The 25,213-nt window shown below is 46.3% G+C and overlaps 1 protein-coding gene across 2 annotated transcripts in view; it reads right to left on the bottom strand.

The window, feature by feature from the left end:
- RPIA (ribose 5-phosphate isomerase A) overlaps positions 1-25,213 on the bottom strand; it is a 102,424-nt gene that overhangs the window by 16,829 nt on the left and 60,382 nt on the right. The window contains exons 1-8 of one of the 2 annotated variants that reach the window (XM_069744961.1): positions 18,424-18,521; positions 14,753-14,887; positions 10,463-10,523; positions 8,334-8,389; positions 7,992-8,051; positions 7,524-7,588; positions 6,763-6,831; positions 2,978-3,119 (exon numbers count right to left, since the gene is read on the bottom strand). In XM_069744961.1, coding sequence (XP_069601062.1) covers positions 2,978-3,119; positions 6,763-6,831; positions 7,524-7,588; positions 7,992-8,051; positions 8,334-8,389; positions 10,463-10,523; positions 14,753-14,845 — 546 coding nt within the window. In that variant the 5' untranslated portion in view covers positions 14,846-14,887; positions 18,424-18,521. Of the gene's footprint in view, positions 1-2,977; positions 3,120-6,762; positions 6,832-7,523; positions 7,589-7,991; positions 8,052-8,333; positions 8,390-10,462; positions 10,524-14,752; positions 14,888-18,423; positions 18,522-25,213 lie in introns of those variants that run through there. The other variant, XM_069744962.1, reaches the window with a different exon arrangement.

Below are 25,213 nucleotides of genomic sequence, written 5' to 3'. Positions count from 1 at the left end.
ACTGAGCTTTAACCGGATGGCCACGCTGTCCTCCACCAGGTTTTGGCTTTGCCACGCGTTTTGGGCAAGATACGGGCCCGGCAGATGGAACCTGTGGCGATGTTGATGCCTGCTGCGGCCCCTCCTCCTCCTCTGCTTCAGAACTGCTGCCGCCTGCACCCTGTTCCCCCAATGGCTGCCAATCGGGGTCAAGAACTGGGTCATCTAATAACTCTTCTTGTACCTCCTGCGCAACTTCGTCTGTGTCACCGTGTCGTTCGGTGGTATAGCGTTCGTGATGGGGCAACATAGTCTCATCAGGGTCTGATTCTTGATCAGCACCCTGCGAGGGCAATGTTGTGGTCTGAGTCAAAGGACCAGCATAGTAGTCTGGCTGTGGCTGTGCGTCAGTGCACTCCATGTCAGATTCAATTTGTAATGGGCATGGACTGTTAACTGCTTCACTTTCTAAGCCAGGGACGGTATGTGTAAAGAGCTCCATGGAGTAACCCGTTGTGTCGCCTGCTGCATTCTTCTCTGTTGTTGTTTTTGCTAAAGAGGACAAGGAAGTGACTTGTCCCTGACCGTGAACATCCACTAACGACGCGCTGCTTTTACTTTTACCAGTTTCACGAGAGGAGGCAAAAGAGCTAGAGGCTGAGTCAGCAAGATAAGCCAAAACTTGCTCTTGCTGCTCCGGCTTTAAAAGCGGTTTTCCTAATCCCAGAAAAGGGAGCGTTCGAGGCCTTGTGTAGCCGGACGACGAACCTGGCTCCACAGCTCCAGACTTAGGTGCAATATTTTTTTCCCCACGACCACCTGATGCTCCACCACTACCACTACCCTCATTACCAGCTGACAATGAACGCCCCCGGCCACGACCTCTTCCACTAGACTTCCTCATTGTTTTAAAAACGTAACCAAACTAACGTTATTTGTTGCAGTCACACAACTTACACGGTGAGCTATAACTTCAGTATGATTTAGCTACCCCTTTACAGGTTGGTGAGACCACAGCGAAAATCAGGCCCAATGTTACACACTCTTTTTTTGGTGGCTGCAAATTAGAGAGATGCCCCACACGCAGGACTGTCACTGAAGCACAAATGTTAATATTAATGTCACACTATTATTTTTTTTTTATTTTTATTTTTTTCAGGAACACTTTAGAAACCCCCCCAAAAAAAAAAAATAGATTTTTGCAGGGAGAATTTAGAAAACAAATGTAACAAACTATATGCTTTCTATGGGCCACTGAGTGAGAGATGACGCACACAGGAATCAGGAGTGGCACACAAGCCCAGAGGCCAATATTTTTCTACCAATGATTGATGGAGTTATTTTCTCTGGTAGATTTTGGAACCCAAATCAAGGAAAAAAAATATAGGCTTTCTATGGACCACAATTGGAGAGAGAGAGAGAGAGAGAGAGAGAGAGAGAGAGAGAGAGAGAGAGAGAGAGAGAGAGAGAGAGAGAGAGAGAGATGGCACACCCAGGAGTCAAGACTGGCACACAAGCAGAAAGGCCAATATTAATCTCCCATTTTTCAGGGAAAATTTATAAAACCAAAAAAAAAATTAAATAGGATTTCTATGGCCCACTATTTGTGAGAGAGATGGCACGCTCAGGGCTGGCACAGATGGCACGCTCAGGACTGGCACACAAGCCCAGAGGCCAATATTAATCTCCCTTTTTTTCAGGGAGAATTTATAAAACCCAAAAAAAAATAAAATAGGCTTTCTATGGCCCACTATTTGTGAGAGAGATGGCACACTCAGGACTGGCACACAAGCCCAAAGGCCAATATTAATCTCCCACTGTATTTTTATCAGGGAGAATTTATACACCCCACAAAAAAAAATACAGAAAAATGAAAAGGCTTTCTATGGCCCACTATGTGAGAGAGATGGCACACACAGGGATGGCACTCTAGCAGAAATGCCAAATTGCCAATCTTAATCTCCCACCAAAAAAAAAAAAAAACAGGGAATGTCCTACAATTACTATCTCCCTGCCTGCAGTAATCTCAGCCAGGTATGGCAGGCAGCTACTATCTCCCTGCCTGCAGTAATCTCAGCCAGGTATGGCAGGCAGCAATAAGGAGTGGACTGATGCACAAATTAAATAAAAAGTGTGGACAAACAAAAAAGATAGCTGTGCAGAAAGGAAGGAACAAGAGGATTTGTGCTTTGAAAAAAGCAGTTGGTTTGCACAGCGGCGTACACACAGCAATGCAGCTATCAGGGAGCCTTCTAGGGCAGCCCAATGAGCTACAGCGCTGAGGGGAAAAAAAAAAAAAAAATAACTTCCACTGTCCCTGCACACCGAGGGTGGTGTTGGACAGTGCAAATCGCTGCAGCACAAGCGGTTTTGTGGTTAATGGACCCTGCCTAACGCTATCCCTGCTTCTGACAAAGCGGCAGCAACCTCTCCCTAAGCTCAGATCAGCAGCAGTAAGATGGCGGTCGGCGGGAACGCCTCTTTATAGCCCCTGTGACGTCGCAGACAGCAAGCCAATCACTGCAATGCCCTTCTCTAAGATGGTGGGGACCAGGACCTATGTCATCACGCTGCCCACACTCTGCGTTTACCTTCATTGGCTGAGAAATGGCGCTTTTCGCGTCATTGAAACGCGACTTTGGCGCGAAAGTCGCGTACCGCATGGCCGACCCCGCACAGGGGTCGGATCGGGTTTCATGAAACCCCGACTTAGCCAAAAGTCGGCGACTTTTGAAAATGTTCGACCCGTTTCGCTCAACCCTAAAGACGACTAATCAAAAGGAAATCAGTATATTAAAAACGGACTGAAATTTTATTTTATCTATTTGTGCGTTAAGCATTATAAAGGGCTGGTTAGGGCTGGTGCGCAGAAAGCAATATACAAAGGGTGGGTTGGAGGGCACGGGGGTCCCATCAGGAGCCCTTTAAAGCAGACTATCAAACTAAGGAAATAGGCATTTAAAAACAAAAAACCCACGACCTTCCCACACTAACTTACAGCTTTACTGACAGCCATCCGCAGCTCGGCCGCTCCACCAAACTTCTGCTGAATGGTCTTGGTCACCGGCACATAAGCCATAGGGAAAACTTCTATAGGGATCCCCTTCTTCCATTGGTCCCCGAAGTTCTTGGAATCCTTCCTGTAGAGCAATAAGTCGCATACAAAGATCACCAAGAGTTACTGAGTCCTGTGTGAATGTATAGACTGACATTCCTCCACAGTCTTTGGAGGGTTTTTTTGCAGCAGGAAAACTGCATTTATTGCAAAGGAAAGGATTAGAAAGCGTACAAGTTTTTTTTTTTTTTTTACTTTTGTCTTCCCATTGACTTCCATGCTCAATTTAAAAACAAAAAAAAAAAAACACTACTGGACTAAAATACATTTTTGACCAAACTAATAACAGACTACGCCTGAATATCAAACAAGAGGTTAACCCATATCAAATAATACCACTTTGTATATTCTCTGTCTATCAAAAAACAATAGATACAAAACGCATAGGACTTTAGACTAAGTGGTACAATCCAAAGGCTTGGCACGCCATCTCCTGGCCCAAGTGGAAACTGCAGCTTCTTCACAAAAAGGAACATGACCACAATGACCAACATCTGCTGAGGCTACAGTGACAATTCCTCTCCTCCAATTCTCTATATGTAAAACCTTGAGGGCACAATCGAATTGATTAGTGAATACTACTACTGAATCAAATGGTCAAAACAGGTGGAGGTCCGATAACAGAGCCCTCGAATGTCTCAAAGCCATTATTAACCAAAGGAGATATGGATAAATACATGAAATAGACAAAAAAAAAACCTCAAAACAAAACTACCTCAAATAAAGACCCTCCTGAAAGGCCCAGTGTGGTTTTAGAAGAAGACACAGACAGGCATCAGGGAAACTCATCCACTGATACGGTTATGTCCCATGAATGAGACATTTTACAGACTGTCCTGCACATTTTACATGCTGTATCGCAGTCTCTCATTGTTTATTGTTGCTATGTGTTCCTGTGTTTTGCATAGCTGAAATAATAAATAATAATAATAATCTTTAATTTTTATATAGCGCTAACATATTCCACAGCGCTATATTGCTGTCCCCAATGGGGCTCACAATCTAAATTCCCTATCAGTATGTCTTTGGAATGTGGGAGGAAACTGGAGAACCCGGAGGAAACCCACACAAACACGGGGAGAACATACAAACTCTTTGCAGATGTTGTCCTTGGTGGGATTTGAACCCAGGACTCCAGCGCTGCAAGGCTGCTGTGTTAACCACTGCGCTACCGTGCTGCCCATCCTCCCTTTTCATGAAGTTTGCCCCTTCTGTCTCCCTCTGCTGGGTGTCATGTCACTTCCTTCTTCTCCCTGTGTCTCAGTCTCCATCTTGGCTTCATTAGAGGCACATGTGCTTTCAGCTTGTCTGAAGAAAGTCTTTTTTTACCTACTGCGGTTTATGCATTCAACAAGAATTCTTAAAGAAATCAAAGTCTCTTCTGGATTCTTCGTAACATGTGTGCCTGCAGCCGAGTTAAGCTACCTGCGACCGTCGCCAATTGTAAGTAAAGTGAAGAGATTCAGCATCTCACAGAGCCACATTTGCAGCCACAGGCCCCGGGACAGAATACATACCCTCCCAGTCTCTCACTCCTTTAAGGAACACTCAATAAAGCCCTAGAGCCACTCAAAAAGATTTCGGTGATTAACGAAGAAGTAAAATCAGATTGGAGCAAGAGTAGAAGCTTCTCCTCGACCGTAACTGAAGGCTTCCAGAAATGTCACATGTACCTTAACTTTGCCTGCGAAGCCCTTGAAGACATCGGAAACAAGCCGCCACAATAATCTCAGAATAAGAGGCCTCCCAGAAACGCCGACATCTACTTTAAAAACTTGTTTATCTCCATACTGGGAGACCATTATTAAAGGTCAAATTACTATTAAGAGGGTGCACAGAGCACTTAGAAGAAGAAAAAAAAAAAAAAACCTCTCGAGGGATGTTATCTGCAGTCTCCTAAACGTCAGAACAGAGGACATCCTCAAGAAGTCCAGAAATGCAGGATGATGAACTTGGAGAGCTCTCGAATCAGTATATTCCACGACATCTCTCCACAAATGAGGACCCTGAAGCCATCAGCAGACATCTTGCGTGAAAGCAAAATCCTGTATTCCTGGCTATTTGCTTTTGGGATCTCCTTCATTCTAAACGACTGAAGACCACAGATCTGCACCAAGATTGATCTTCGGGAAATATTGTCTCTACTAGACCTTCCAGACTTATAGGTTGGAGACCGGTCCACCGTCCAGGACTTATCTACAATCCTCCCAATCACCCCAAGATGGGGAAACAGAAGAGAAGATCTGGGAAACTGACACCCAAGTGCATCATTCTGGATCCCACCTGAAGATCTTATACCCTTGTAGATATCATCTCTTGTATAACATGCTGTATGATTATATAGTACTGCCAACTTACCAACTCCTTATAATAACAGTTTATAGTGACCACCTAGCCCAACTAACCTCATTTACAAACAAGCAACTCCCTAAACGCCATCTCCAGCCAAAATGTAAACATTGCGCACAATGAGAAATGCTAATTTATGATGGCCCAGACAAAACAAAAAGAAAGCTAAATATCTTTCATTGGTCGAATTAAAAACAGCAAAGATCTCATAATATATATCAGAAAAAAAATTGATCAAGAATTAAAAAAAAAAAAAAAAAATTCTGCGAGCAATTTACACAATCCTGCCCAAAAAAATACACATTTTATTATACAATTTGGACCCCCATCCAACAGATCCCTCTAGCAATAAAAGAGAAAAAAAAATCCATCCCACTGCCCATCCTTACAGTGAACCAGATTAAAATCCTGTTCCTTCCCATCAGCAAATCCTCTCATCCCCCAAAAAATAAGTGCCCAGGTCCTGATGGCTTCACCCCTTTTTTTATATGACACCTGCAAAGAGACACAACTTCCATACTCAACTAAGTTATTGAGTGAAGCATTGTATGGGGGGTCTCATTCCATCCACAAGCTCTGGTGGCAACAACAATAATTCATAAAGGGGGGAAAAGATGTCTCCCTCCAACAACTACAGGCCAATATGGTGGACAATGTGTTGGTCACTTTGCAGGGCTGGGAACTTTAGACTTCTTTTTTCTGTTTTTCCATTATAAAAAAAAAAAAAAAAAAAAAGGGATGGAACATTTTCCAAGCAGAAAAGACCAAAATCATCATCAGGTCGCTTATTTTAACAGCTTAGCATATTGCAAATTCTGAGGCATTAGCCAAAGCCAGAACAGCAAAGTTGTTGTTCCTTAATGCTGCAAATCTTAGGAAAAAACGGTAGAGAGGCCGAAAGAACCTGCCCTTAGGGAACGTGAACCAGCAATGTCTTGACGGCATCTACCATGCTTTGAAATACACTCTAAAGCAACAAGTCTGTCCGACAAACTAATATTCACAAACCCTCGTTAAAGCCCCAGCTACCATACTGCCTCTGCGGGGATTTATGGGGGTCAGTGGGAGCTCTGTCCCTACAAACCCCTTAGACGCGGTGGTCAGTATCAATCACAGCATCTAAGAGGTTCAAAAACAACTTTTGGCCAAGGCTTCGTAAAGCTTCCGGCCATTACGACATGGCGGCGCTGCAACATATTTCTGGGGAGCAGAAGACGACCCCATTAACAGCTGTCGTAAAAACATGCATGGGTGTTAAGAGATATCAGCAGGCGCCCCCTAGAGGTCAGAATAAACATCTGCCCTTAGGATTTTCTCACCTGTAGTCAGCAATGACTATAAAGGACTTGGCACAACCAGCCACGATCTTCTCCTGCGCCAAACATCCCCTGAGAACAGAAGAGAAAAGATCTTCAGAAGTAAAAAACACCAGGAATCTGCGGGGCTGGGACATTAATCACAGCCCTGCGGGCTGGATACCGGCAGAGGGAGCTGCTGCACACCTCTTGGAGTAGTGCAGATAATTACGCTATGTGACACAGATATTAACACCTTCCCAAGCAAAAGGTGTAACTGTACATCTGATCCGGCTCCATGCGCGCTATACAGCCGGCACCTGCCTCTAACACAAGCAACCGGAGTTGGGGTCAGTCACTGTTTAACCATTTAAATGCCGCTTTCAATCACTAACAGAATTTTGTCAGCTTGCGCTGCATTATTAGTTTTCCCATAAGTACACCATTGGCACCCTGCAACGGGATCGCGGGGAGCCGATGGGTTAGTAGCTGCCATCTGTAAGGCCTCATTCAGACGTCTGATTTTTTTTTTGTGTAGGAGAAAAATCTGACTGATTATTCTGATGAGAGTTTGATCTGAGTGTCATCTGATTCTCATATGCAGAGAGAAAAAAAAATCTCCACCTGCGCTGTTGTTAGCTAATAGGGGTAAATCCTGCCGATATATAATGAGAGCGGAGGAGAGGTGATCCCCCCCTTACTGGGAACCTAGGACTCCATGCACCCAAGGAAATTAAAAAAAAAACCACGTTCACAATATTTGTATAAGCAGGAAAGCACTTTACCCGCCTCCTTTGATGAGGTTGAGTTCAGAATCCACTTCGTCGGCACCATCAATGGCCACATCAAGCTGTATGGAAGACACAGAATGAACACCTGCTGCAGCGGATAGAAAATAAAGCAATACGGAAAAATACGGACAGTTTTCGCTCCTAAAAGCCATTCTGTTCATAAGAAGCTGGATTTCAGGGATTACTACAGAGCTATGAATCCTTTGGTTCTTACAAAACACCTCTAATACTTAAAATCATAAAATTTTGGCTACCTGCAGCCACCACTAGGGGGAGCTCACAGAAAATATCTAGCCAATATATATTTCATGCTGCAAGCTTCCCCCCCTTACCCCATATGGAGGCTACTTGTCCGTAAATTGTACCAAAATTGGGAAATTTTTCCTGGAGGGGCTTTGATTGCCATGCAAGTGCTTCTGTACTCATCTAGATGGTTTCATTTGGTCTCAGTTCCAGTCATACCTCTGGGTGTCTCTCCAGGTCAGTTAGGGTTAATCCATTTTGCAGGATCAGCTGCCGCGCCTATTAATAAAGAAAAAAAAAAAAATTCAAAAAGTCAGCAGCATCCAAACAGTTAACAGCAGGGATCGTAGCTCGACTGATCGCTGCTGCTACATGCAGATGTCGGCTGCATGATACAGGCCTGGAACGGTGCGAGCCCAGCACCTGAGCCCGCTCCACTCACCATGACAATGGTGCATCATACAGTCGTAAAGGGTTAAGAAAGGAAGTGCTGGGATTTGTGTGTGTGAATTGTCTAAGCTGAGTGTTCCTTTATGGAGTGGAAATCCTGGCAGTGCTCACCTGGAAGGACGTCGGGACACAGGACACATGGAGGTTTTCATTTTTCACCCGCTCAGCTAAGAGGCAAAAATAAATACAGCAAAGGTTTAGAAGACATCCTTTAAAAGATGTAAAGCAGGGCTGCTATTACCTTGAAAACAGAGCAAACCTGTCCACGGGCTGCACCTGGTATTCCAGTATAAAAGTACATGGGGCTTAGTGCAATACCACAGACAGCCTGAGGACATGGGTGGTGCTGAAGGAAGGATCCCGACAGCATAGAGAACAGTTACGGGTTTTTAGTCTCTTTTTCCAGAACTTTCCAATAAAACAAAGCTTAAAATGAAAATGTGACAAAAGTGGCAGCATTCCCCAAATTCATCAAGCTCAAAGAACATCTGTCAGCAGGATCTACCCTTCTAAGCCATCTATATGAGCATGTAGGACACAGGAAGCTGAATAAAACGATACCTTGATATCTGCGATCCAATGTCTTATTCAAAAGAAATCCATATTTTTCTTATACGTAAATCAGTTGTTAAGATCTATGGGCGGAACATAGATCTTCCCAAGAATCTGCCTACAGAGATCATTTTAAATGAAAGGGGTTTTTAGTGTGAGACATGTAATGGCTGACAGTCTGCTTTTTCCTGATCTCACTGCAGAGTTGTGTGCGATTACAACTATCACCATAAATCCGATCTGACAGTACAGCAGAACTGAACTGAGTCTCATTACAAACACATCTGTGGCTCCACTTTTTCTCTTCTGCTGTCAACTCAGCTGCAGAACTACAACACTACTTTAGCTTTCATTTCAAAAGGCAACCAAAATCGGGAGAAGTGCAGTCCAGCAGAGCCGACCGCACTATTAGAAGAGAACTACAACTGCAGATGTGTTTGTAATAAGACAAAGTTCAGCTGTACTGCCCCTACTTTCACAGCAGAGCTGAAAGCTTTAAAGGTACCTTCACACTGAACGATATTGCTAGCGATCCGTGACGTTGCAGCGTCCTGGCTAGCGATATCGTTCAGTTTGACAGGCAGCAGCGATCAGGATACTGCTGTGATGTCGTTGGTCGGCGCAGAAAGTTCAGAACTTTATTTCGTCGCTGGATCTCCCACAGACATCGCTGAATCGGCTTGTGTGACGCCGATTCAGCGATGTCTTCACTGGTAACCAGGGTAAACATCGGGTTACTAAGCGCAGGGCCACGCTTAGTAACCCGATGTTTACCCTGGTTACCAGCGTAAACGTAAAAAAAAACATACACTACATACTTACATTCCGGTGTCTGTCCTCTCCGGCGCTCTGCTTCTCTGCACTGTGTAAGCGCAGCGGCCGGAAAGCAGAGCACAGCGGTGACGTCACCGCTGTGCTCTGCTTTCCGGACGGCGCTTAGTGCAGAGAAGCAGAGCGCCGGAGAGGACAGACGCCGGAATGTAAGTAGTGTTTTTTTTTTTTTTACGTTTACGCTGGTAACCAGGGTAAACATCGGGTTACTAAGCGCGTCCCTGCGCTTAGTAACCCGATGTTTACCCTGGTTACTAGGGGACTACGGCATCGTTGGTCGCTGGAGAGTTGTCTGTGTGACAGCTCTCCGGTGACCACACAGCGACGCTGCAGCGATCGGGATCGTTGTCTGGATCGCTGCAGCGTCGCTAAATGTGACGGTACCTTTAGGAGAGGACAAGCGTAGCAGTAGAGGTGTTTGTAATGAGACAAAGATCAGTTCTGCCGAGTCAGATTATTACTGTCAGTTATTACATGTCTCACACCCTTCCATTTAAAATCTCTGGAGGCAGATTCTTGGGGAGATCTATGTCCTGCCCATAGATCTTAGCAACTCAGTTACATATTCCAAAAAAATTCATATTTTTCTTAATAAGACATTGGACCACAGATATCGAGGTATCACATTATTCAGCTCCCTGTGACCTACATGCCCTTGTACATGGCTTAGGGGGGGGGGGGTTAATCCTACTGCCAGATTCTCTTTGGAAACAGGAAGCAAAATAAAGTAATGGAGTACAAATATTAATTAATAAAAGTTTTGTTATTCTTTAATACATCTTGCAGATGTGAGGTGCATCTACCAGGGCAGAGATTAATGATTCGGAGATGGAATCACGCAAGGGGCAACAACGCACCTAACCGAGTCACCGCGTGGACAATGGTGGAGCCGCTTCCAATGCCGAGCACCTGATTATTCTGCAAAGAGAAGAACATGGGTCATCATAAGCCACACTGCAGAGAGGAGAGTGGTCTATATCCCTGTAAGAAGGCCATAGCTTCCATCGTGCCATAGGACAATCACATATGCAAATCATCTCACCTCCAAGAGGAAGAAAGACATCTCCAGTGTCCTCAACTGTAGAGCAGTGTCCCAATAAATCAGGGTTTGACGCTTTAATGAGCTTTGGCGCAGGATTAAGAAGACTCAGACAAACCAGAGTCTTGTCCAAAAGCAAGAGACAACCATCTGTAGACAGCAGGTATGAGGTTCTCCCATATTAGAGTTTGTGGATAGCCAAGTCCAATTTGAGACAGATCTGACCCTCTAGGCAAGGATCACAGCAATGTTTGTACTTTTTTCCAGAGAACATCGCTTGATCTACAAGTCTCCCAATGCCAACCTAGCGATTCTACAAGGAGAGACCCTGCTCCTCCCGGCCTCCACCAAAGGCTTATTACCAAGCAAAACAGTACTCCAACCTGCACTACCAAGAAGGAAAAACCCCAAACAACTGTCCACGCATGGGTGACTTTTCGGGAGTCTCGTGCAAGCCTTGGTCATTAACTTATAATGTAGTTCGCTCCAGTAAGTGATGCTAGAGAGCCAGTTTGCTTCCATTTGGTGAAGACCTAATTTGCCTGATCTTTTCCCCCCCGATATCAATGCCAAACCTATAGCTCTCTTCAAGACAGCTGGTGGTCACCACAAGGAGAACCAGTACCCTCTAGACCAGTGATGCCCAACTCCAGTCCTCAAGAGCCAAGACATGGTTTTTTTGGATTTTCTTAGTACTGCACATGTGATGGAATGATTGCCTCTGTAGGTGATACACGGCTAATTGTAATACTAAGGAAATCCTAAAAAGAACGTGACCTGTTGGTGGCACACTGCTTTTGACCATAAAACAATTACATACAAGACCGTGAATAGTGCCAGAGATGTATTGGAAGATGCCAAATCCTACCATGAAGGAGAGACCTTGGGTAAAGTGAGAATGGTGATCTAGTGTAACGTGGCACAGTGTGGTAGCTGGGCATGAAGCACTCATCTGTGGTACCACGGCTGGGTTACACGATGGCCTGGGATTCAGAGGTCTGCTCCAAAGTTTCAGTGTCTGCTAGTCAGCAGAGTAGCCCAGTCACTCACCGCCTGTTTACCTTAAGGTACCGTCACATTTAGCAATGCTGCAGCGATCCAGACAACGATCCCGATCGCTGCAGCGTCGCTGTGTGGTCGCTGGAGAACTGTCACACAGACAGCTCTCCAGCGACCAACGATGCCGAAGTCCCCGGGTAACCAGGATAAACATCGGGTTACTAAGCGCAGGGCCGCGCTTAGTAACCCGATGTTTACCCTGGTTACCAGCGTAAACGTAAAAAAACCAAACACTACATACTTACATTCCGCTGTCTGTCCCCGGCGCTCTGCTTCTCTGCACTGACTGTGAGCGCCGGCCGGAAAGCACAGCGGTGACGTCACCGCTCTGCTTTCCGGCTGGCCGCGCTCACAGCGCAGAGAAGCACAGCGCCGGGGGACAGAGAGCAGAAGGTAAGTATGTAGTGTTTGTTTTTTTTACGTTTACGCTGGTAACCAGTGTAAACATCGGGTTACTAAGTGCGGCCCTGCGCTTAGTAACCCGATGTTTACCCTGGTTACCAGTGAAGACATCGCTGAATCGGCGTCACACACGCCGATTCAGCGATGTCTGCAGGGAGTCCAGCGACGAAATAAAGTTCTGGACTTTCTGCTCCGACCAACGATCTCCCAGCAGGGGCCTGATCGCTGCTGCCTGTCACACTGAACGATATCGCTAGTGAGGACGCTGCAACGCCACGGATCGCTAGCGATATCGTTGAGTGTGAAGGTACCTTAACTACTATTTTGTAATGGCATCTGGCCCAGGAAATCCTTTTGGGCCTAGTAGCAATTTCTGCTACTCAGCAGAGTACCCCACCCATGAAGCAAGCTACACTGCCTTCTTCCTTTCTCAATCTAACCCCTCGGCTCTGGGGTGTCCACTCTCCCTCCAGCTCTCTCCTTCTCACAGGTGGACTACCGCGTGTTTTCACACTGTGGCGAATCTTTTGGGCCCAGGCATAAGAAGTCGTCGAGGTAATGGATAATATGTGCCGCCTTACAAACGTCCATGACAACACATTTGAGGAAGCAACTAAACGCCTCAAATAGTGAGCAGGATATGGAGCACCCCATGGGCAAACAGCGATCTATGTAGTATGCTCCTTCACGGGAGCAGCCCAATGGGAGGACACTATTCGGAGGCACAGGTAGTAACCGGAACGCCCCCTCAATGTCTGTTTTGGCCATTAGGGTGCCCCTTACCAACTTCTTGACCCGCCTGATTGCCTCGTCAAAGGAGGTACAATACATAGTACTGTACTTGGTTCCGCGTCGATGTTGTCGTTTACTGACCTGCCCCTTGGATATGATAAATGGTGGATTAGTCTGAATGTATTGGGTTCCTTTATTGGCACAACTCCCAACAGAAATACCACTACGTCTTCTAAGGAAAGTGTTCTGAATGGACCCGCCGCCATTCTACCTAAAGATTTTTTTTTTTTTTGTCAAGACGTCTGGGTGTTGGTAGAGTGAGTTTAGATTTTTACTCCAGCCTTTCTTGATTTTAGAAGGCCATGACATGCCTATATCTGTGTCTCCTCCTCCTTTTACTCCTCCACCTCTTTTCTTTTCACATGACTATATGTAGTTGTGACTTTTCCATGTGTTTGTTGTATCTTCTGAGCAGTTTGTCAGCTTTTGGACACATTTTAAGGTGTTTTCTATGTGTTTGTCTGCCATTGGTTTCAATGGGGTTCGACGAACAGTTTGTCGAACACGTCCCTGTTCGACAAACCGAACCGAACAGTAGGGAGGTGGCTCATCTCTAGTCCTGGCAGGGTGTGTGGACTTGCTAACACTACAGTCCTGATCTTCAAGTGTTCCCACGCTTGTTCTGCGATTCCACGTCCTTTCCCCTCCCCACTTCTGGCCCTGAAACTCATGCTCGGGACCCTTCACCAGTCCCTCACACCTCAGCCCTGTTACCTTCCCACGTTAATCGACTCGGGGTCTCGTGGCTACTTATATTTTGCCAAGACCAGTCTCAGAAAGGACACGGTCTCTTAGTCACATACTCAGGATCTCGCTATCTCTTTACTTCGGTATCCTCTCATTTAGGGTCACCCTTGCATGCGGCACTGATCACTTTGGACCTGTACATCCACTCACTTTGAACTTCAGACCCCATCTGCCTTCCCAGCAGGAAACATTCACTTTCCCTTCCACTAGCCCCTCCAATTACGGGCTAGTCCCAACTATTAACTACCCCAATAGTCTAACTACAGATATACTAGCACACTATACTATTCACATTACATCATATAACGCTCTTTGTGTCTTCAGGGGTAGGAACGTGATAGCGATTGTTGATCACCTTTACAATCGCGATCAATAGGTTGCAACAGTTTTGCACAATGAAAGATTCCGGTTTTGTGGGCCCAAGCAGCACCTTGTCACAGCAGTAATTCTTACACACACAGAACATAGGATTGCCAACCTGCAGCCTTTGTGTTACATCATTATCACTGCCAAGATGAAGGCTACTGGAATATTACAGAAGCTCGGACACTCCCTGGGTACACTCCACACGAAACAAGCTGCTTCTATAGCCTACGGAGCCTACGCTTGTTATACAGTCCGTAACCCGGTGTGTGCGCCGGTCTGCAGAGCCACACTGTTCAGGGGTCTATTAAGCAATCAGGGTGGGTCTCCGGACCTGGACCCTCCACTAATCTGCAGGCAATTAAAACGTCTGCAAATATGAAAAATCACATTCAAAGCTTCGTTATTCTTTAATGAAGTGAAAGCAGAAACTAATTTTATAGGGAGAAGTCTCTCGTACATAGTTAAAGGGGAGATTTGTCTAATAACGTCTTCTCACATGGGACATTATGTTCTTAGTTGGGTTCTGCACAATGTGACCCCAATTATGGACGCATACTATAAGAACAAGGCGCATAGCAGAACACCAACACGTCGGAGTAAGTAATGGCGTCCTCCGGGTTTACAACAAATCTGAAGGCTAGGCACAGAAACCACAATACTATGATGGAGAACACTTGGATGGAAGACCATGCTGAGGAACGACCTCTACAGACACAAGATCTTCCCCACCGCTCCTCCATACCTTGACATGGTTGTCCACAGCCGCATATCCCGCCAGTCTCTTCGCCTCTTCGGTCATCCTGCAGATTGTGGTGAGCAGCCGGCGGTGGAGCATGCAGGGTCCGCAACACAAGGATCTGATGCAGAGGGATCAAACCTGCCAAGGAAAGACAACAGCATCATGGGGTCTGCAACAAATCCTTCATTATTTCTGCCTATTAGGAACCCGATCACAAGGCAATGCGAATGTCCTGCACTGAATAACTCGTATCCCACCGGATATCTGAGCCAAGGGGGCACATCTCCCTAAAGGATAAAATAGAAGCCCTCATCCCCAGGGTGGTGCTGGTCAACACTCCAAATCAGGGGCACAGGTCACCCAGTAGACATCTCTCTCCAAAAGCCCCAAAGAGTCCACACTGGCTTCCTCTAGATCCCCAGATCACTAATTTAACTAATATGTAGATTCATAGATCTCCTGGAACCTTAATCTCCATTTCCCACCCATGTTACAGAACACGGTAATTTTAGGAAAGACGGCGGAAAACTCCTCCAAGGAAACAACTGGAGGTTTGAGGATTTTTCTTCAGAAACATTTGTGTCATTTTCTACATGGAAACAACGTTTCCTCATTACAAATAATTTCGAAACTTCCGCAATAATTAGTAAAGACTCCAGCGGTTTGGCTGATGAATTCTGGACTTAAAGGGCAACTCCATTCAGCAAGAATAATTCTAGATACATTATAGATCATTTGTCCATGAGATCTGCACCTCTTGCATTATAGCACAAGCTGAGCCATTGTCTCTGGTTATCATCATCTATTTATATAGAATAGAAAGCTCCAGCATTATAGAAAGCTCCAGCATTCTCAGCATTATAAAAAGCTCCAGCATTCTCAGCATTATAAAAGGCTCCAGCATTCTCAGCATTATAAAAAGCTCCAGCATTCTCAGCATTATAAAAAGCTCCAGCATTCTCAGCATTATAAAAAGCTCCAGCATTCTCAGCATTATAAAAGGCTCCAGCATTCTCAGCATTATAAAAGGCTCCAGCATTCTCAGCATTATAAAAGGCTCCAGCATTCTCAGCATTATAAAAAGCTCCAGCATTCTCAGCATTATAAAAAGCTCCAGCATTCTCAGCATTATAAAAGGCTCCAGCATTCTCAGCATTATAAAAGGCTCCAGCATTCTCAGCATTATAAAAAGCTCCAGCATTCTCAGCATTATAAAAAGCTCCAGCATTCTCAGCATTATAAAAAGCTCCAGCATTCTCAGCATTATAAAAAGCTCCAGCATTCTCAGCATTATAAAAAGCTCCAGCATTCTCAGCATTATAAAAGGCTCCAGCATTCTCAGCATTATAAAAAGCTCCAGCATTCTCAGCATTATAAAAAGCTCTCAGCATTCTCAGCATTATAAAAAGCTCCAGCATTCTCAGCATTATAAAAAGCTCCAGCATTCTCAGCATTATAAAAAGCTCCAGCATTCTCAGCATTATAAAAAGCTCCAGCATTCTCAGCATTATAAAAGGCTCCAGCATTCTCAGCATTATAAAAAGCTCCAGCATTCTCAGCATTATAAAAAGCTCTCAGCATTCTCAGCATTATAAAAAGCTCTCAGCATTCTCAGCATTATAAAAAGCTCTCAGCATTCTCAGCATTATAAAAAGCTCTCAGCATTCTCAGCATTATAAAAGGCTCCAGCATTCTCAGCATTATAAAAAGCTCCAGCATTCTCAGCATTATAAAAAGCTCCAGCATTCTCAGCATTATAAAAAGCTCCAGCATTCTCAGCATTATAAAAAGCTCTCACATTCTCAGCATTATAAAAAGCTCTCAGCATTCTCAGCATTATAAAAAGCTCTCAGCATTCTCAGCATTATAAAAAGCTCTCAGCATTCTCAGCATTATAAAAAGCTCTCAGCATTCTCAGCATTATAAAAGGCTCCAGCATTCTCAGCATTATAAAAAGCTCTCAGCATTATAAAAGGCTCCAGCATTCTCAGTATTACTGTAAGGGTCCGTCCACAAGTGGTCGATATGCTGAAGATTTTTCATCCGGATCTCAAATATTATTTACAGTGAAAATAGGAAAGCGGATACAATGTTGCCAAATCTAAATCATATGTTGCTTTAAATGGGAAATGTATCTGCATCACATCATGGATTACATTTCACGGTAGCAGCGTCTTGTCTGGCACTTACAGCCTAATCACTCAATTACTACATCACAGTTCCTCAGGAAAAAAAAGTCTCTATTTTCTCCGCTCTGCCAGTGCGTGAAAGTCAGACTGCGCTCAGATGCCATCCGAGTGCAGTCCGATGGTTTATATAAACTCACTGAATTGCATGGCCGAGTACGATCAAAATATCTGATCAATCTCGGGCACGCAGCAATTTTTGTTTTTTTTCCTTGGTTCATGGAGAAAAATCTGACATGTGCACGTGACCATAAAAGATCATTGACCATACCATCAGGTTGCAGTAGGACCGAAAATACGCCCATGTGCCCGATCCATTAGACTAGAATGGAGCATGCACTCTGCCATAGAGAATGAATGGAGCGGTGATCGTGTGTTGGAGCGCTCGCTCCATTCTATAGGCTCACGCAGACGGCCGTGAAACTCGGTCCAAGCTCGGACTGTCCGCAAGTCTCCGGAACCAATTTAGCAGCCTCATCCATGCCACGTTCACACGGTCAGCATTTTATATGAGTATTTGTAACCCAAAATCAGGAGTGAAAGAGGAATAAGTATAAGGGCCTGTGCAGATTTGTCATTTTTGTTCAGTGCAGATTCGTCACAAAACCTGAAGAGTTTCCCGATACCGACAAAGTCAATGTGAGTTCTTGAGTCTCATGCACACGTCGCTTCTTTTTGGACTTGCAGATTTAACTCTCCAGCAGGTCGATTCTTTCAGGCTATGTGCACACATTGCGGATTCTCTGTGGATCCACAGCGTTTTTTGGAGGTGCAGAAACGCTGCAGATCCACAACTGATTTACAGTGCAATGCAAATCAATGCGAAAAAAAAATGCCGTGCACACTTTGCAGAAAATCCGCTGCGGTTTAAAAGAAGTAGCACGTCGCTTCTTTTTTGCGAATCTGCAGCGTTTTTGTACCCATTCCATTATAGAAAACCGCAGGGGAAAAAAAACGCAGCAAAAGCGCACAAAAAACCCCGCAACAAATCCACAGGTGCGGATTCTGCCTCTCCTGGCAGAAAACGCACCTGTGGATTTGTTGCGAGGTTTTTGCATAAAAACAAAAAAAAATACACCTATTTTATACAGCATTTTTCCTGCTAAGAAATGCATCAAATACTTAACGTGTCACCATTTCAGAATTTATCACCCACTCCTGGTTTTGGCTACAAATACTGATGTAAAATACTGAGCAAATACTGACCGTGTGCTCAGGTCAGGAGACCAGCAGACAGAAGAAAACCAGCAGTACTGCCCAGTATACACCAGTGCCCCCTCCCCCGCTGCAGCCATGATGTATGGGACACGTGCTGTAACCTCCTCCCAGTAACATAATGGAGCAGGATGGAGGCTGCGGATAAGATTGTTACACTGTGTCTGTGCTGCTGGCCGCTCTCTGATACATTGTATCCACACAGCTGTTCCCATAGTAACCGTCAATATTTACACATTCCACAATGTAACATTCTACCGGGCGGACACTTACCGCAGAGGCCGCTGCTCTCACTGCAGCACCACGCTCTCCACCAGCACTGCACTGGGGCACTGCAGGTCACTGGAAGGGGGCGGAGCCACTGAAGGAGAGTGGGCGTGACTGCATTAACCCCATAATAGCCAGAGACTTTTTACCAACTTGCATCCAGCTGATATAAAAGGTTTTCTGTTACTTGCGTTGCGATCGTTATTTTGCAATTGTTTTTGCATCACTATTTATTAAAATTAGCTGGAAAGTCTATGATTACTATACTCCTATGATTATGTGAAATACATATATATTTATTTACTTGTTAGTATAAACCATGCACTTGTTTGTTTGCTTTTAACCCCTTCATGACTTACCAATTTTCCTTTTTTTTTTTTTTTTCTTCATTTTTCCTTCCCCATCTTCCCAGAGCCATAATTTTTTATTTTTTTTTATTTTTCCGTCCCCATAGCCGTATGAGGAAAAAAAAAAATCCAAGTGTGTTCAAACTTCACAATTGTTCTTGGGGGGGGGGGGGTTCTCATTTACCAATGTTCGCTGTACGATAAAACTGACCTGACAATAGGATTCCCCAGATCAGTACGAGAACGCAGATACCAAACATGTAGTTTTTTTTAATTTTGTTTTATTTAAGTGGTGAAAAAAACTTCTCAACTTTGTAAAAAAAAAATAAAAAAATTGTGCCAGTTTCCAAGCTCATAACGTTTTCATTTTTCAGGATCTGGGGCGGCGCAGAGGCTATTTTTTTTGCTCCCTAAACTGACGATTCTACTTATTCCATACCATATTGGGGTAAATATACGACGCTTTGATCTTCTCAATTTGCTCTTGCCCCCCCAAAAAAAAAAAATTGGGGGAGTTTTAATTTTTACCGATCACATTAATTTAATTTATATTTTGATAGATTGGACTTTTAAGAACGTGGCGATACCTAATATGTGTAATTTAATTATATATATTTTAGTGGGGCAAAGGAAGGTTCATTTGAACTTTTTTTATTTTTTAACACTTTATTTTTTTTCACTTTTGACAGCATTGGGGACTTGACGCTCCGATTGTCTGATCGCTATATGTATATCGTGGTTGTAAGTATGGTTTAATTGACATTAATAAAGCAGACCTGCTCTTTAACGTCAGACCTCACCTACTAAAATCTATAATATAACGCTGGGAGCGTCACTCTGTCCGAAGCCTTTATAGACTGCGCAAGCGCCGGCGCAGTCTGGGCCTCACAGAGTGACGCTCCCAGGAGATCGCGGTATGCGTAAACACTGAACGCACACCGCGATCTCCACCGGAGAGTCAGGGACCGCCAGGAGGGTGAGTATATTCACCTGTCCCCCGTTCCAGCGCTGTGTGCGGCTCCGTGTTCCGGGTCCTCTGCCTGTGACGTTCACATTTCAGAGGGCGCGATGACGCGCTTAATGCGCGCCGCCCTCTGACTGAACAGTCACAGCCAGAGGACCCGGAAGAAACGGCACACAGCGCTGGATCAGGGCCAGGTGAATATAGCAAGTGTCGGGGGCCTGAGCTAGCGGTGACTCCGGCACCTGACCCCCACAGCGCGCCGGTGTCCACACCTGCTCAGGCCCCCAGCACTCGGCGCCCAACGATGATAGGTGAGTATGTTATTTTATATATATATATATATATATATATATATATATGTATATATATATATATATATATATATATATCGCAGCAGCATACGGGGCATATAATATCATGGAGCCTGTTATGGGGGCCATAAACCTTTATGGAGCAGTGTACGGGGCATATAATACTATGGAGCATATATATGGAGACATTTGGAGCTGCCGGCCGGGCTCCCGGCTCCTGTCCCCGGGGAGGACGCAGCGTCACTGCCGGATCTGGACGAGAAGCTGCTGAGCGCCCTGCACACTGCACACCCGATACCTGCAGCTGCGGGTGTATGTGAGTGACCAGAGATTGTGACAGCCCCCCGCACACTGCGGATAGAGCCTACAGGTGCCCGAGATCACTCTCAGCTCACCCCAAGGTGTAACCAATATATACCCCACCCCCATAATATTACCCTCTACTATATACCCCACCCCCACTATACACCCGACCCCCCCACTATATAACCCTGTCATACTCACCTTTCTCTCACCGCACGGTGCAGAACTTCCCGGCATCTCTGCAGCGTCTTCCTTCCTGTATGAGTGGTCATGTGGTACCGCTAATTAAGGTGATGAATATGCGCATATTCATCACCTTTAATGAGCGGTACCACGTGACCGCTGAAGACAGGACGCTGAGACGGAGTTGCAGCCTGTTGTGAATTCTGTTGTCGGGCTCCCTCCTGTGGTCATGAATGGTACTTCGGCTGGTTCTGTCCATGGACTTCCTCTGGTGGGTGTTTCTGAGTTTCTTTCCACAGGTGACGAGATTAATTCGTTAGCTGCTGCTCTATTTAACTCCACTTAGATCTTTGCTCCAGGCCACCTGTCAATGTTCCAGTATTGGTTTAGTTCACTCCTGGATCGTTCTAGTGACCTGTCTTCCCAGCAGAAGCTAAGTTCCAGCTTGTATTGCTTTGGTTTGCTATTTTTCTGTTCAGCTTGCTATTTTTATTGTTGTCTTGCTTGCTGGAAGCTCTGGGACGCAGAGGGAGCGCCTCCGCACCGTGAGTCGGTGCGGAGGGTCTTTTTGCGCCCTCTGCGTGGTCTTTTTGTAGGTTTTTGTGCTGACCGCAAAGTAACCTTTCCGATCCTCGGTCTGTTCAGTAAGTCGGGCCTCACTTTGCTAAATCTATTTCATCTCTGTGTTTGTATTTTCATCTTACTCACAGTCATTATATGTGGGGGGGCTGCCTTTTCCTTTGGGGAATTACTCTGAGGCAAGGTAGGCTTTATTTTTCTATCTTCAGGGCTAGCTAGTTTCTTAGGCTGTGCCGAGTTGCATAGGGAGCGTTAGGCGCAATCCACGGCTATTTCTAGTGTGTTTGATAGGATTAGGGATTGCGGTCAGCAGAGTTCCCACGTCCCAGAGCTCGTCTTTTATTATCAGTAACTATCAGGTAATTCCGTGTGCTCTTTACCACCAGGTCCATTATTGTCCTGACCACCAGGTCATAACAGCAGCCATCGCTGGAGGAAGGTGAGTATGACGTCTTCAGGGAGGGCGGGAGAAGGAGGGAGGGAGGGCGGGGGAAGGAGGGAAGGAGGGAGGGAGGGGGCGGGCACTTGACCCCGGACTTTTATAAAAAAAAAAAAAAGATAAAAAAAAAACCTTGCTCAAGTGCGCCCCCCCGCATCCTGCCGCCCTAGGCAAGTGCCCTCAAGTGCCTAGTGGCAAATACGGCCCTGAGCATATTATGGGGGCCATAAACCTTTATGGAGCAGTGTACGGGGGCATATACTATGGAGCATCTTATGGGGGCCATAAACCTTTATGGAGCAGTGTAAGGGGGCATATACTATGGAGCATCTTATGGGGGCCATAAACCTTTATGAAGCAGTGTACGGCGCATATACTATGGAGCATCTTATGGGGCCATAAACCTTTATGGAGCAGTGTACGGGGCATATGGATGGGAGCATCAAATTACAGAACGGTGGCGCAGGATGGGAGCAGCACATGACAGAATAGGGCAGCACATGACAGAACGGGGTCGCAGGATGGGAGCAGCACATGACAGAATAGGGCAGCACATGACAGAACGGGGGCGCAGGATGGGTGCAGCACATGTCAGAATGGAGGCGCAGGTTGGGAGCAGCGCATGTCAGAATGGGGGCACAGGATGGGAGCAGCGCATGTCAGAATGGGGGCGCAGGATGGAGCAGCACATGACAGGATGGGGGCGCAGGATGGAGCAGCACATGACAGGATGGGGGCGCAGGATGGGAGCAGCACATGTCAGAATGGAGGCGCAGGATGGGAGCAGCACATGTCAGAATGGAGGCGCAGGTTGGGAGCAGCGCATGTCAGAATGGGGGCACAGGATGGGAGCAGCACATGTCAGAATGGGGGCGCAGGATGGAGCAGCACATGACAGGATGGGGGCGCAGGATGGAGCAGCACATGACAGGATGGGGGCGCAGGATGGAGCAGCACATGACAGGATGGGGGCGCAGGATGGAGCAGCTCATGACAGGATGGAGCAGCTCATGACAGGATGGGGGCGCAGGATGGAGCAGCACATGACAGGATGGGGGTGCAGGATGGAGCAGCTCATGACAGGATGGGGACGCAGGATGGAGCAGCTCATGACAGGATGGGGACGCAGGAAGGAGCAGCACGACAGGATGGGGACGCAGGATGGAACAGCACATGACAGGATGGGGATGCAGGATGGAGCAGCTCATGACAGGATGGGGACGCAGGATGGAGCAGCACATGACAGGATGGAGACCATATACCAATATAAATGCTCGCCACCCGGGCGTAGAACGGGTTCAATAGCTAGTATAATATAAGCCGATTGCTCAGCTTCACCCACCTGCTTTCCCTTTCTCTTCTCATTCTCACTGCTGGCAACCTATCCCCCCAATCTTGCCCCCCCCCTACATCCCACTAATACTCACCCCTATCCTTCTCACACTATGAGAAACTACCGCAATCCCTCACACTTAAAATCTGTGCCACTGACCCCCACCCCCGATTCCTCTTTCTGGGGCACTTTGGAATGCCCGCACTGTCTGCAACAAGCTCCACGTGATCCACGATCTCTTTACTTCCCGCAACCTTTCCTTCCTGGCCCTCACTGAGACCTAGCTGACGCCCGATGACACGGCCTCCCCTGCTGCACTGAGATACGGTGGCCTCCAATTTACCCACACTCCTCGCTCTGGCAACAGACATGGTGGGGGAGTGGGTATCCTTCTTTCTAAAAACTGCTCCTTCAACCCTATCCAACCCCCACCCTCCCTTGTCCTCTTCTTTCGTGGTTCACGTTGTCTGTATCTACTCTCCCTCTAATCTCCAAATGGCTGTCATATACCGACCACCGGGCTCAGCCACTGCCTTCATTGACCAGTTCTCCACCTGGCTCCTTCACTTTCTCTCTCTGCTGACATCCCCACCATCATCATGGGTGACTTTAATATCCCTACTGACACCCACCAGCCTCCAAGCTCCTGGCCCTTACTTCATCCTCCAGTCGCCCACGCAGATGGACATACACTAGATAAGGCCAGTCTCACACGTCAGTGTCTCCGGTACGTGAGGTGACAGTTTCCTCATGTACCGGAGACACTGACACACGTTGACACATAAAAATCAATGCATCTGTTCAGATGTCATTGATTTTTTGCGGACCGTGTTCCGTGTGCCAAACACGGAGACATGTCAGTGTTCGTGGGAGCGCACGTATTACACGGACCCATTAAAGTCAATGGATCCATGTAAAACACGTACGTTGTCCGTGTGCAGTCCGTGTGCCGTGCAGGAGACAGCGCTACAGTAAGCGCTGTCCCCCCCACTGGTGCTGAAGCCGCGATTCATATCTTCCCTGCAGCAGCGTTTGCTGCAAAGAAGATATGAATAATAGTGTTTAAAATAAAGATCTATCTGCCACCCATAGGGGTGGAGCCGCATATTCATGAGTGTAATCGGCGGCCCCACGTGACTGCATACAGGAGAAGCTGCGGCCAGAACAGTAAGCAGCGACAGCCAACGAGGGAGCTTGGTGAGTATTTTCAGAACAGCGGGGGGCAGATAGATCTTTATTTTAAACACTATTATTCATATCTTCCCTGCAGCAAACGCTGCTGCAGGGAACATATGAATCGCAGCTTCAGCACCAGATGCTGGTACGTGTGGTACCCAGCACCGTGCGTGTGGTACCCAGTGGGCACACGGGCGGCACACGTGTGCCACACTGATAATTCCGGTACTGATTTTTTCCTGTACCGGAATTATCTGGACGTGTGAGACTGCCCTAAGGAACAGAGGTGGGTGAAGATGAGGTCTAATCTTACAACCTCTCCCTTCCCCCTATCTGACCACCATCTACTCACCTTCTCATCCTTGTCCTCCTCACCCGCCCCTATGTCCAGCCAGTACCACATCCTTTCAGAAACCTTGCACACCTAGACATTCACAGACTCTCAGACTCTCTTCTACCCCTGTCCTCCATATCTTCACTCCACAACACGGACAGCGCAACCGCTTTCTATAACTCTACCCTCACATCAGCCATAGACTCAGTAGCCCCTCTCATGCATAGAAAAGTGCGACAAATCAATAGGCAACCCTGGCATAATAACCTCACCAAAAAAATTCCGACAAGCATCCAGGGTCGCGGATCGGCGTTGGAAGAAAACACGCCTGCCAGACGACTTCCCTGCTTTTAAACAAGAGGCACTTGCCTTCAAACTAGCCCTCAAGTCTGCTAAACAGACCTGTTTCACAAACCTTGTATCTTCACTATCCTACAACCCAAAACAACTGTTCAGCACATATAACTCTCTCCTCCGCCCGCCACTGCTACCTCCAACTCCCCTCATCTCTTCTGGGGAGTTTGCCACCTGTTTCAAAAGCAAGATCGATCAAACAAGGCAAACCTTTACTGGTCCACCATCCCAACCACTCAATATACCAGACTTCTGCCCTTCCCCAATAACCTCCCTCTCCAACATCACTGAAGGAGAACTTACCTCCTTTCCAAATCACACCTCACCACCTGTGCACTTGACCCCATCCCTTCCCACCTGCTCCCCAACCTCACTAACATGCTCATTCCAGCCCTAACCCATCTCTTCAACCTATCGCTATCTTCTGGTCCCTTCCCCTCTGCCTTCAAACATGCCACCATCACACCCATCCT

Source organism: Ranitomeya imitator, chromosome 1, assembly GCF_032444005.1.
Source record: "Ranitomeya imitator isolate aRanImi1 chromosome 1, aRanImi1.pri, whole genome shotgun sequence".
NCBI classification, from domain to species: Eukaryota; Metazoa; Chordata; class Amphibia; order Anura; family Dendrobatidae; genus Ranitomeya; species Ranitomeya imitator.
The sequence above is the reverse complement of the archived record's forward strand: the minus strand, read 5'-3'. Positions and strand labels throughout refer to the sequence as shown.